Source organism: Mercenaria mercenaria, chromosome 15 (genome assembly GCF_021730395.1).
Source record: "Mercenaria mercenaria strain notata chromosome 15, MADL_Memer_1, whole genome shotgun sequence".
In the NCBI taxonomy this organism is placed as follows: domain Eukaryota; kingdom Metazoa; phylum Mollusca; class Bivalvia; order Venerida; family Veneridae; genus Mercenaria; species Mercenaria mercenaria.
Genome location: NC_069375.1, coordinates 34,859,202 through 34,873,031, shown reverse-complemented (window position 1 = coordinate 34,873,031; position 13,830 = coordinate 34,859,202). Strand labels below are relative to the sequence as shown.

Here is a 13,830-nt window from a genome sequence, read left to right as displayed (position 1 = left end):
CCATCCACTTGTACTAATAGCTCACCCTGAACAAAGTTCAAGTGAGCTGAAAAGGAATACTAGATATGCTATATTCAACTTGATCAGACCATGATCACTCACCTTACAGTAATAACATTTTCCATAGAAACATGTATTATTTCCTCTCCTGAAAAAAGTCTCTAGCAACCGTTGCTTGGCAACTGGTTTGATTTCTGTCTCCAAATTCACAATACGTCCAACTGCCAGAGGTGTTCTTCGGAAATCAAACAGTCTGTATAGTTAGAAAGATGTTACTGTTTAGCTTGAATTAATTGTAACAAACAACATTTTATGTACTGTGAAATCATTTAATTCCGTTGGCATGAAATTCCGTGGTTTTGGTCAAAACGGAAATTTCGTGGGGATATGAGTTTGTGGATTTCAACTTTTGAACATAAAATGAATGGGAATTTTACTTGTTCGTCGGGATCAAATTTCGTGGATTGACTCAACCACGAAAATTAGTCCTCCACGAATATTAATGATTTCACAGTATATCTCAGATTTCCCTTTTTCTATTAGCAGTTTGATTTATGCAGGAATAAAGGTAAGGTTTGTCTATGACCAGCTGAGCTTCCTCCTAAATGAAGTCTGATTATTATATTATCATTAATGCCTCCTAGTTATTCCTTCTGCATTAATCTTTAGGAGTAGAAGATATCCTAGTAAACCACAGGAAATGGCATAGCTAAAATGAGCTGTGCCATGAAAAAAACCAACATAGTGGCTTTGCGACCAGTCTGGTCAGGATCCATGCTGTTCGTTTTCAAAGCCTATTGCAATTAGAGAAACTGTTAGGGAACAGCATGGATCCTGACCAGACTGCGCGGATGCTGGTCACATAGCCACTAAGTTGGTTTTCCCATGGCACGGCTCAAATGGTTAATGGTACAATAATTTTGGAACTTATGTTCAGGTTTCTAGTGAAATTAGGCTTATAGTACTCTGACTCAGTGACGTTATTAATTCTGGTCCTTTTGGATCACTGAGTTCATTCAACATTCTTTTACAACAGAGTTCCGCTCAAGCTGATGAAGGACACTGCACTTCACACTACCTCTTATTAACCTAGTCTGCTATTATTTTGCTTAATGATGTTCCATACTTCCATAACACCCTGTATATTTATTTTGACCAAAAAAATGAAGTTTCCATCTAAGCATAGATTCTAATCTTTGTACATGGATTTTACCAAGCCAAGAAGACAGAATTCACAAGTTCACTTCACCATGTTAACCAGTGGATTACTGCCAAGTCAGTTTTATACCAGTCTTACTTTTGAGAACTAGTCAAACTACAGCACCATTGTAGACCTATCTACCAAGCATGTATTTGTGTACTTCCTAGTATGTCTACAGTCAGAAAGAGATTGTATGGTAATTTACCTGCCCAGATGAAAAGCAACAATTTCTCCATTGTGGCGGTCTTCCCCGGCATACGGCGGTCCTTCAATCACATGATCTCTTGGAAACCTAGCAAATACACAAATCATCATCTTCATGAATTGTTTGGAAGGTACACTGTATATCCACTGTATATTGTCTCTAACCCTTAGCCTACTGGTGGCAAGTCATTCTGCCTTTGCGACCAGTGCAGACAAAGATCTGTGCAGGCTGATCAGTCAGCACTGTTCGCTATTCAGTCAGTAAATTTTCGGTGAACACACCTTCAATTAATAAATGGTATTGCCCAAAATGAATGATGAACCGGTCCATTTTAGATATTTGGAAGGCTAAAGAGCAAATACCTCAAAGGCAGACATTTTCTCTCCAAACACACCAGTTCCTTAGTGACTTAAAACAGCAAGAGTAATTTTCAGCTAACCAAGCTGGGTTTTTCACAGACGTTCTTCTTAACCCTTACCATGCTGGACATGATTGGTTCTGCCTTTGCGACCAGTGTAGATCATGATCAGCCTGCACATCCGTGCAGTCTGATCATGATCTGCACTGTTCGCCATTCAGTCAGTATCTTTTTGGTAAGCACCCCTTTTAATAGTTAATGGTACTGTCCAAATTTAGCATGGTAAGGGTTAACCATGATGTAAGACAAGCACTTAATGTTTTCAGCAATGGACAAATTTTCTAATAACCTCAATACTTATACAGTGCATGAACAAACATCAAAATAAACACAAAGAGCTGGTAAATATAGTGGAACCATCAAAGACTGATCTTTTCATATAGTTCTATGAAACTCATCTGACAGATTACTTCAAGTATCTTCAACATACATTATATAAGACTTTTTTTATCAAATTGACTGCTTTTGCAAAAATTAACTCTGTACAACTGGAGTGCTGGAAATAGTGCAATACTAGCAGAGTTTAGACTGGTCTGGGTGGCAGGAGACAGCTGTGAATTTAAATAATGGATAGAATTAAATACTGTACCATTTGGGTTTGAAAACAGCTCTCTGGCCTCCCTCCAGTAAAATGGTCATTTTGAGTTGTGTCCCTCTATATCCAACATCTGCTGCTATTATCTTTCTTGTTGCCATGGCACGCAAAACAGCCCCTGAAATGTAAGGACACATTTTTCAAACATTCCGGGTATAAAAACAAATTGTGAAAAATTATACCAGTAGCTCCCTTGCTTGGCACTCAGCATAAAAAGGGAAACTGGCCTCTTCTCTCATACCCTCGTGGCAATGGATTCCATCAAGAATGAGGTATCGAGAGTGATTAAAATAAGTTGTAGAACTTGCTTCACAACTGACCTAAAATAAATTAGTATAAAGTATAAACTATAAAAAATCGTTAAACCCTTTTGAGTTGAAAAAGCATTTAACTATTTAATACTTAACATGGATTAAACCAAAATGTTGCACCATCCAGTATGGAATGAATACCAATACAGAAGCTGTATGGACTCTCATTGAGACATGAATCTCTGACTGGAAGACAAACTTAGACATAGAATAAACCAGGATAAGTGCAGACTTTGATGTTTAAACAAATAGGTCTGCTTGAACAGCTAATGCTCCGAGGAAGAGTCACCATTATTACAGGACTCCTTAACATATAAACTTTGTTTGTATGACTGGTCTATATTCAACACATGTTTGCTGGGCTATTGCTTGAAGAAATGAACTGAATGGCTTTCAGACATTTGGGCAAACAGTTTTGTTTTTTGACATTCAAAAAGCGAATATTACACAACACTTTTGAGTCTCAGCTGTGCTATATTCAATTATTTAATGTGACAGCTATGTCACTATTTCAAACGTAAACAGACAGAACTGCATCTTCTAATACCCTAGAGAAATAACGATGAAAGCCATAATTACTATGACTGCAGACATACAGCAAGAAAAGAGAAAAATGTAAAACATGTCATATGAATAACAGAAATTGCTTTAATGGAAATAAAAAATTGATCATAATCTCAAGGCAATGAGGTGTGGAGACAGATTTATGATTACGAGGTGCAGATACATCTATGGCTATAAGGTGCAGAAATAGATTTAAGGCTACCAGGGCCAGAGATAGAACTATGGCTACAAGGTGCAGCGATAAATCATGGTTATGGTGCAGAGTCAGATTTATGGCTATTAGGTACAGATATAGATTTATGGCTATGAGGTGCAGAGATAGTTCTTTGGCATTTGGTATGGATAGACCTATGGCTATGAGCAGCAGATTAAGATCTATGGTAATAAGGTGCAATGACAGATTTACTGCTACAAATTGCAGAGACAGATCTATGGCTGTGCCATGCAGAGATAGCTAAAGGCCAACTAAGTGCAGATATATACTCATGGCTATGTGGTGCTGAGACAGATATATGGCTATGAGGTGCATTTAGATCTATGACTATGTTGCTTTAAGATAGATATATGGTTACTTAGTGCAGGGACAGATCTATGGCTATGTGGTGCTGAGAGGGATATATGGCTATGTGGTGCTGAGATAGATGTATTGCTATGTGGTGTTGAGACAGATCTATTGCTATGTGGTGCTGAGATAAATATATGGCTATGTGGTGCTGAGATAGATATATGGCTATGAGGTGCTGAGATAAATATATGGTTATGTGGTGATGAGATAGATCTATGGCTATGTGGTGCTGAGATAGATCTATTGCTATGTGGTGCTGAGATATATCTATGGCTATGTGGTGCTGAGACAGATCTATGGCTATGTGGTGCTGAGATAGATCTATGGCTATGTGGTGCTGAGATAGATATATAGCTATGTGGTGCTGAGATATATCTATGGCTATGTGGTGCTGAGACAGATCTATGGCTATGTGGTGCTGAAATAGATCTATGGTCATGTGGTGCTGAGACAGATCTATTGCTATGTGGTGCTGAGATATATCTATGGCTATGTGGTACTGAGATAGACCTATTACTATGTTGTGCTGAGATAGATATATGGCTATGAGGTGCATTTAGATCTATGACTATGTTGCTTTGAAATAGATAAATGGTTACTTAGTGCAGGGACAGATCTATGGCTATGTGGTGCTGAGATAGATCTATTGCTATGTGGTGCTGAGAAGGATATATGGCTATGTGGTGCTGAGATAGATGTATTGCTATGTGGTGTTGAGACAGATCTATTGCTATGTGGTGCTGAGATAAATATATGGCTATGTGGTGCTGAGACAGATCTACGGCTATGTGGTGCTGAGAGAGATCTATGGCTATGTGGTGCTGAGATAGATCTATGGTTATGTGGTGATGAGAGAGATCTATGGCTATGTGGTGCTGAGATAGATCTATGGCTATGTGGTGCTGAGGCAGATCTACGGTTAGATAGAACTATTGCTATGTGGTGCTGAGAGAGATCTGTGGCTATGTGGTGCTGAGATAGATCTATGGCTATGTGGTGCTGAGACAGATCTATGGCTAGATAGAACTATTGCCATGTGGTACTGAGATAGATATATGGCTATGTGGTGCTGAGATAGATCTATGGTTATGTGGTGATGAGACAGATCTATGGCTATGTGGTGCTGAGATAGATCTATGGCTATGTGGTGCTGGGACAGATCTATGGCTATGTGGTGCTGGGACAGATCTATGGCTATGTGGTGCTGGGACAGATCTATGGCTATGTGGTGCTGGGACAGATCTATGGCTAGATAGAACTATTGCTATGTGGTGCTGAGAGAGATCTATGGCTATGTGGTGCTGAGAAAGATCTATGGCTATGTGGTGCTGAGACAGATCTATGGCTAGATAGAACTATTGCCATGTGGTACTGAGATAGATATATGGCTATGTGGTGCTGAGATAGATCTATGGTTATGTGGTGATGAGAGAGATCTATGGCTATATGGTGCGACAGATCTATGGCTATGTGGTGCTGAGACAGATCTATGGCTTTGTGGTGCTGAGACAGATCTATGTGTGGTGCTGAGATAGATCTATGGCTATGTGGTGCTGAGATAGATCTATGGTTATGTGGTGCTGAGAAAGACCTATTGCTATGTGGTGCTGAGATAGTTCTTTGGCTATTTGGTGCAGTTAGACCTATGGCTATTAGCTGCAGGGATAGATCTATTGCTATTTGGTGCTGAGATATATCTACTGCTATGTGGTGCTGAGATAGATATACGGCTATGCGGTACTGAGATAGATATATGGCTATAACTGGACAATTTTGTGTGATACATTCACCATATTTAAGAATTGAAATGCAACTAAACATTTGTAATTTTCATTGTGGTATGAAATCCACAGATGTCACTAAATTGAGGCCAAACCAACCATCTTTTAAAATGCAATAAATGTGTTTCATATCTACATGAAGATTTCTCAAAATACCATTCAGATTTTGTTAATTAAGTGAACAGAAATGTAACAACTTATTACAAAGTTTTTTTCTCACAAATATATGGCTAGTTACATATGAAAGATGGAAAGACACACAGATGATGCCAAAAGTATATCTGTCTTCTTTCTATTGGTAGATAACTAGAGCAGTAGATGTAGACCAAACTGGCTGCCAACATTATGTAAAATGATAATTTCAGAACTTATCAAAGGAGCGTAAGTTTGTGGATTACAGCCCTTTGTACCAAAATTTGTAAATAAGTACATTTTATTTATGAGGCAGTGTCATTCTCTCCTGTACACTTCATATACCTAGGTAAATTTAAAGGCCCCAAATTCTGAGATGCCAGCAATTTAATATTCAAAATACCTGAGTGTATAGCTTTGTGATATATTGTGATAGTTCTGGTCCAGGAATGCCAACAACTGATATAAAGTCTGGAATATGGCCCATAGAACTATGACAGGAACAACATTGGGAAAGGAAATATAACAATAGGTCGGCTCAGCAAGCATTATTGGAACAACCTAAAAACGCAATCATTTCCAATCAATCGATACAAACAAGTAATAAATGCATGCAGTTTATTGATTTGGTTCCTAATTGAAAATTTTATTGCTTTGGGAAAAGTAGACCATTTACTGTCAGAATGGTTTCTTTGGCACTCTTACAATTGTTAAAATTGTGTTTGTTAAATGATAATGGTGTAGTGCCATTTCTCTAGTAGAAGTTCAATTTATTTAACAATCATGGTCAAATATTGGAAATTGTTTATTATAGATGGGTAATTTATTCAGTTGATATTGCAAGAAATAATCCGTTTTGAACCTGTGCCATAACAGATTTTGTTCTTCACACTTTAGTACCTATGAACCTCACCATGGATTAACAATTCAGGCACACTGAATTCTTGTCGAATTGTCAGAACACAAGAAATTGCCACACCAAAGGTAATAATTTGTGTTTCAAGAACAGCCCTCACACAGAGCTATCTGACAAAACAATTACCTTGGCTCAGTCTAACTGATATATTATGACTTACATAGTGACAAGGTGAAATCAGACTATTTTTTTGGCTCAGGGAAAGCCAAGGTATTTTAGATCATCATAACATTCTTTCAACTGCTATACAATGGTACTTCCAATGACTTAAGAAAAGAAAGTTTGTTTGCAATGCCACTGTTTCTGGAAAAATTCTTGATAAAATCTGATATAATATTATATAAATGAAAGACACTAGCTTCTCAAAATGCTGGAAATCACAGTCTTCAGTCAGAACAAAGATCTCATCAGACCATAGTTATATCTATGTATAAATCATTTAGGAAAATGTGGCAGCTGAGCAGACAAAATAAACAAGTTTTTTTTTTAAATCTACGTACTGTATAATCATATGGATAACACATCTATTGTTCCTACCAGTAAATAGATTGATATGTAATTTCTTAACCTTTAGCCTGCTGGCATCAAGTGCAGCCGTCCAGTCTGATCATTGTCTGCACTGTTCAGTAAATTTTCAGTGAACACCCCTCTGAATAGTAAGTGGTGCTGCCCAAATTGAATGATGGACCAGTCCATTTTAGAACTGTAGCAGGGTAAAGGTTAAATAATAAACAATCTTATATTTATCTACCCAACTGCCATGTTTTCCTAAATGTTTAGTAATACTATTGTTATCCTATTATATAATTGGCGAGCTCAATATCGGTCCCGGTCAATCAATCACAGAGAGTTATCTAGAAGCTATTAAGCATTAGTGATCAATTAATAAAAATGCTTTTCCTCATATATAGCAATTTCTCAGTAGAGATTTGAACAATGTAGAAGCTCCAACAAGCGAAAGAAATAAAGTAGATCTACAGCACTTAAGCAAGTAACAATGTATCATTCCTCCAACTTCTTCCGTTTTATACAGAAATCAATACAAATAATAGGGAAAGGAAATTCATTTGGATAAAAAAAAGTTCCATACTTTATCCTGTTACTTTTGCAGTAATATTTTAGAGAGACTTTAAAAACTTGTAAATTATACATGTATATACAGATCCTGTTCCAATGTGTGTATGAAAATATACTTTTGCAATTGGAGTTATTCAATCAATACCTACAAACGGGACATCTGACATGTTGTTGGTATGCGATGTACAATATTGTACACTGTTCTTGTCTAACAAGATTAACTATGGAGAACCTTTATTTACGTTATTGACAAAGTGTACACATAAATGGAGTAAAAAAGGATAACCGTGTAACCAATGTAAGTATCTTTTTTGGCTATATCCCTATGTACAGTATACTGACCACACTATATGCATTATTTTTTAAAACTCAGCAATATACTATATAGTATTATCGTTAATCAATTTATAATAAAACAAACTAACCAGCAGTTAGCAAGTAAGGAAACTCATTGTTCTATAAAATCATTTAACTGCTACTTTAATGCCTTGTCTAATCTATTCTTACCTTTTATTTTGTATATATTACAAGATAAAATAAATCTAACTATTTAGGTTGTTACCGTTCAAAACAATACTACCGAATAACTCATGAGCAAAACATATCCATTAAATGTAAAGTCACTTCAACTGTATCAGTGTATGTATTTAGTTTAATTGTTAAATGTTACAATTTAATTGACTCTGCCCAATAACACTATACCTGTATGTCAGCTCAAGTACACTGGGTGGGGCTAACTGTAAGATGGTTTAACTTATATGTTGAATACAATCTGACTAAAGTACATCTCCTACTACGCTATGTTTAGGATCTGAAGATGAGCTATTGATAGCCTCATTCTGACGACCCTTCCGCTAGCCAATCAGAAGGCTTACTTACAACATTTTGTAAGCTTGAAAAATCTATGTTTAGCCTGGGTTTTTCGTATTTACAATTCTTATGACGACCACATCGTGACTACACCCTCGTGTTTGAGAGAAATCATATGTCACTTGGTCACGTAAAATGTCAGATAGCCAGTTAGCTCAGTTGGTAGGGCAGTTGCCCTGTAAGCGAGGGGTCCCGGGTTCGAGTCCCGGACTGACTGTACATTTTTCTTACTCTTTGACATTTGACACTATTTTGATGGTTTAGCCAAATGCTTGTTGAAACAAGTCGTCTGACTGGTTCAAATAAAAATAGATTTGCGAAAATAAAAATAGTAATATTGGAAATCCAAAAATATACAGAATACAAATGTGAATGGGCCATTCTCAGATCTACGTTTAGAAGATCAAGTACTTTAGTCAGATTGAAGTTGAATACAGCAGTTTTAAGATATTAATTTTGTGCGAGCATTAAGCAAAGCGAGAAATTAACATCTTAAAGCTGCTGTATTCAACTTATAACCGTCTTACAGTTCGCTACAGTGTTATTGGGCAGAGTCTATTAAATCATAACATTTAACAATTAAATTTAATACATACAGTTGATGTGACAACTGTATGTGAAATAGAATGGCCAGATTTGAACGAAATCGAGGAATTCCATTGAGCAACTTAGGCAAACTGTAAAGAATATTAATTCGAGCGAGACTTAATATCTTAAAACTGCTGTATTCAACTTATAACCTATACTTACAACAGATGTTTACTGCTATTTAATATATTCATGTATATACAGTATATGACAATGTGTTTTACATTATTAATTAACTATGTCAATAATATTCAGCTTAATACCTTTGCCATGAGTCTGTGAGTTTTTTTCACAAAAATGAAAGTAGTGATTAGGTTAAATGGTGATACTTTGTGCAAAATTTCATCTTATATGCACACTTATAATCATGATACATTTTATGGGAGAAACTATTTTTACTGTACATTAGTTTAAGCTCATTATGTCATATTCACAACAATTTCTACCACACTGTGTACTAAGACTCTCTATCCTAATCTGCCATTTCTACTGTGCTACCTTGTTGGCAACTGACAAACTACCACAATTTCTATCACAATAAGTACAGATTCACCATCAGAACCTGCCATTTCTAGTATGTTGACAACCGATTAATAACCACAATTTTCCCCACAATGACAAGAGACTGTATCACAATTTCTACAGTGCTGGCTATTGACTTGCTATCACAATTTTCACTATGGAATCATGTCTTCTATGTTGACTGAGAATAACTTCCACAATTTCTACCATGCTATAATGTCTCTATCATAATTTTCTATCAAACTGACTACTGCTTCACTATAACATTTCCTACTAAACTGGCCACTGGTTCACTATCACATTTCCTACCAAACTAACTACTGCTTCAATATCACATTTACCCGCCGTTAGATAACTGAAATACTGTTGAAAAACGGCGTTAAACCCAAAACAAACAAAAAACAAACAATATCACATTTCCTACCAAACTGACTACTGCTTCACTTTAACATTTCCTACCAAACTAACTACTGATTCACTATAACATTTCCTACCAAACTCACTACTGATTCACTTTCACATTTCCTACCAAACTAACTACTGCTTCACTATCACATTTCCTACCAAACTAACTACTGCTTCACAATCACATTTCCTACCAAACTGACTACTGCTTCACTTTAACATTTCCTACCAAACTAACTACTGATTCACTATAACATTTCCTACCAAACTCACTACTGATTCACTATAAAATTTCCTACGCAAATGACTACTGCTTCACTATCACATTTTCTACCAAACTGACTACTGCTTCACTATAACATTTCCTACCAAACTGGCCACTGGTTCACTATAACATTTCCTACCAAACTAACTACTGCTTCACTATCACATTTCCTACCAAACTGACTACTGCTTCACTATAACATTTCCTACCAAACTAACTACTGATTCACTATAACATTTCCTACCAAACTCACTACTGATTCACTATAAAATTTCCTACGCAAATGACTTAACTGCTTCACTATCACATTTCCTTCCAAACTGACTACTGCTTCACTATCACCTTTTCTACCAAACTGACAACTGATTAACTATCACATATCCTACCAAACTAACTACTGCTTTACTATCACATTTCCTACCAAACTGACTTCTGCTTCACTACCACATTTTCTTCCAAACTGACTACTGCTTCACCTTAACATTTCCTACCAAACTGACTACTGCTTCACTAGAGTCAAAATTGTGCTAGCAACCACCCGTGAATAGCGACCACCTGTCGACAACGGCCGGTCTCTGGTCCCCCCGTAGAAAAATGCTCATAAAAAGGCCGTGAATAGCGACCATGTTATGATGTAGTGAAAAATGAAATAAAAATACTAGGTCATCAGCTTTGTTTAAATTTTATTTGCCCCTAGATGCTATTTTTAACATTTTTCAAAATTTCTATACTCCAAAAATATATTTCAGTAAAGTACAATAACAAGCATCAATTTGATATCTAAGCATTTTTATAACGGAAAACAATATATCTATTTGAAACATGCTCAGAGAAATCAAAAGAAAATGATTTTGCAAAGAAAGGAATACTAAATCTTGTTCATCAGACCCAAGGGCTACTTTTGCATATTTTTGTCAATTTTAAGTTGGTACTTCCGCTATTTTATCGAGTTTCACATAATAGAATTTAATCAAACTCTGCACATACCTTTGGTTATGTCTACCTGATCTAAAACAAAAAGAAAATTGATAGGTCACCATATTAGATTTCGCTTAAATTAAATTACAACGAGGCGGGGTGTGGTGGGCATTTATACAACGCAGTACGAAATACGTAATCAATTTTATTTCAAACAAGGGCATATATTCAGCCAAACTCTTGATAGTATTCTGTATTTGTCCACAGCTTAAGGCAGAGATATTTAACAAGAGGATCAAAAGGTCACTCAACTTAGGAACATTTGGAATAAACTCACCGAAAGTGTGATTGTAGAAACTTTTTTTTCTGGATTTCTGTAGGAAGAAATCATTTCATCATTTCGGCTGCCGCATCCTTTACCTTTAACATATTGATCTTAAAAGCAATATGTGTTATCCACTCCATTTAGCCAATCATCCCACTAAGTTTGAAGAGTACAGGTTAAAGGCTTCTCGACAAATGCCACGGAAACTCTTTCAGTGTTTGAGCAAATGACTTTGAGATATATCATATTATCAAACGGCAGATTTCTTAATAAGCGGGTATAACCTGTTTCTGAATTATTTTGATGTCATAGAGCGATGTAAGTTTCTGCCTTTCTTCGAACAAAACCTATAGTTTACGAATACGGATGTACGGTATGGGTACGGTTCGGGATTAGAAACAGCTGTGATTCAATGCAGAGTTGGAGCGCCGGTATAAATTACAGACTCCAGTATATGCCGGATTGAAGCAATTTGAACTAAAAGTACTTTAAATGTATATATTTTGTAACCCTAACCTCTAGTCAGTATATCATACATTTAATACACTAAATGCGTGCGAACATGCAATAATTTGCGCATTTTTGCCGTACGCGACCATTCTGTACATAGAGCGTGACATCACACATTTCGTCTAACCTCTATACTATAGTAGGAACTGATAAATCGCCGATTTTGGATAATTACATGTACATGTATACACTAAAACATAGTCCTGTGGAGGAGATGAAATTTTCAGAATTAACTTATTTTTTGCACGTTATTACAAGAAATATGAGTAATTGTGATTACTTAAACTTTTTAAACCATTATTGTTCTCTGACTTGTGTCATAGAGTAAGTGTACCCCGTTTCGCACAGTTCGCGGTTTCGCACACCAAAGAATTTTCCGTTTCTTGTAATGAAATACTTGCCAAGAGAAATTTAAACTGGTGAAATCAAGGGACCAGGTCTCTTTTTAAATGTTCCTATAGTTTTCTAAACGACAAGCAGGCATTCTGATAAAAGACAAGGATATATAAAAGTGTAGTAAAAGTATCACCGAGACAGCATAAAATTAGACACCACTGAGGGTACCTCGTTTGTGCATGTTATAGCGACATCATTATGATAATGACAGCTAAAAAACCAGTTTCTACAGAAGTATCAGTGTTGTGCAATTTCGATTCAACCAATATCCATATTGTACAAAGAATTAGAGAATTATTAGTCACGTTGTGCAAAACCGGGTACAAATATGTCTAAATAATGGGTCACTTTCTGGCTATATTGGAGAGCTACCAGTGGTGAGCAGTTATCACATGAAGAATAACCTAGTGCATAAGTATCTATTCTTCTGTCTGAAAATGCAAAATAATAAATTGCTTCCACATATTTCAGTTTATTTCAAGACGTGTGTAAAAAGTGTGCGAAACCAGGTACACTGACTCTAGACTTATTCTTTGACAAAAAGGAAAATCTACTTTCACTTTCCTATACTATAGTATTGCCACGCTATATGGTATATTAAACATGGATTGGAAGACTTATAGATATCATAAAGATCAATGTCCTAAATGTCTAAAGGATGCACAAATAGAGTGCTTAAGTCATGTCATCAAGAAGGAATACTGTGTGACATGATATACCTGAGCTGGCACCCATGTCAATATACATGTATATCATATTCTGTTCAAAGTGTTAATAACCAAACACTTTCTCTAAGTTTACATATTGCAATTCTGATAGTTTAGTCCTTCCCTTGGTGCAACACTGACAGATCGAAGATACAAGATACAAGAAACTTTATTTTGAGTCGGTCTTATAAACATATAACATTAGCTAGCATTATGCTATTTTCCGACTATAAAACAAAAGACGATAAAGCAATTAAAAAACACAAAACCTGTAACTAAAACATTAAGTTAAGATTATACATTAAGACATTTAAGACATGGTTAAAACAAACATCACTGGCAATAAGCAGGATGAAAATATGACATATGTTAACACATATGAAAGAGTGAGTTATTTCTCTGCTACTCCTAACTGGAAATGCTAAAAAGTACTTATTGTTTGTATGAATCATGGACAATATAATACTGACAGGATTTCAGTTTTCAACATCACTTTCATGAGTGAAAAGCAACCACCTTTGTAAATTACAGTTATATTTGTACATATATTAAAGTTCAT

General features: G+C 36.0%; 2 protein-coding genes across 2 annotated transcripts in view; one reads left to right on the top strand and one right to left on the bottom strand.

Moving 5' to 3' along the window:
- LOC123550896 (glycosaminoglycan xylosylkinase-like) overlaps positions 1-13,830 on the bottom strand; it is a 153,086-nt gene that overhangs the window by 20,449 nt on the left and 118,807 nt on the right. The window contains exons 3-5 of the mRNA XM_053524983.1: positions 2,414-2,537; positions 1,407-1,493; positions 103-253 (exon numbers count right to left, since the gene is read on the bottom strand). Of these exons, the coding sequence (XP_053380958.1) occupies positions 103-253; positions 1,407-1,493; positions 2,414-2,537 (362 nt within the window). The remainder of the gene's footprint in view (positions 1-102; positions 254-1,406; positions 1,494-2,413; positions 2,538-13,830) is intronic.
- Positions 7,944-13,830, top strand: part of LOC123550853 (potassium channel subfamily T member 2-like) — a 295,982-nt gene continuing 290,095 nt past the window's right edge. Inside the window, exon 1 of the mRNA XM_053524976.1 lies at positions 7,944-8,063. The gene's annotated coding sequence lies outside the window, so the exon portion shown is untranslated. The remainder of the gene's footprint in view (positions 8,064-13,830) is intronic.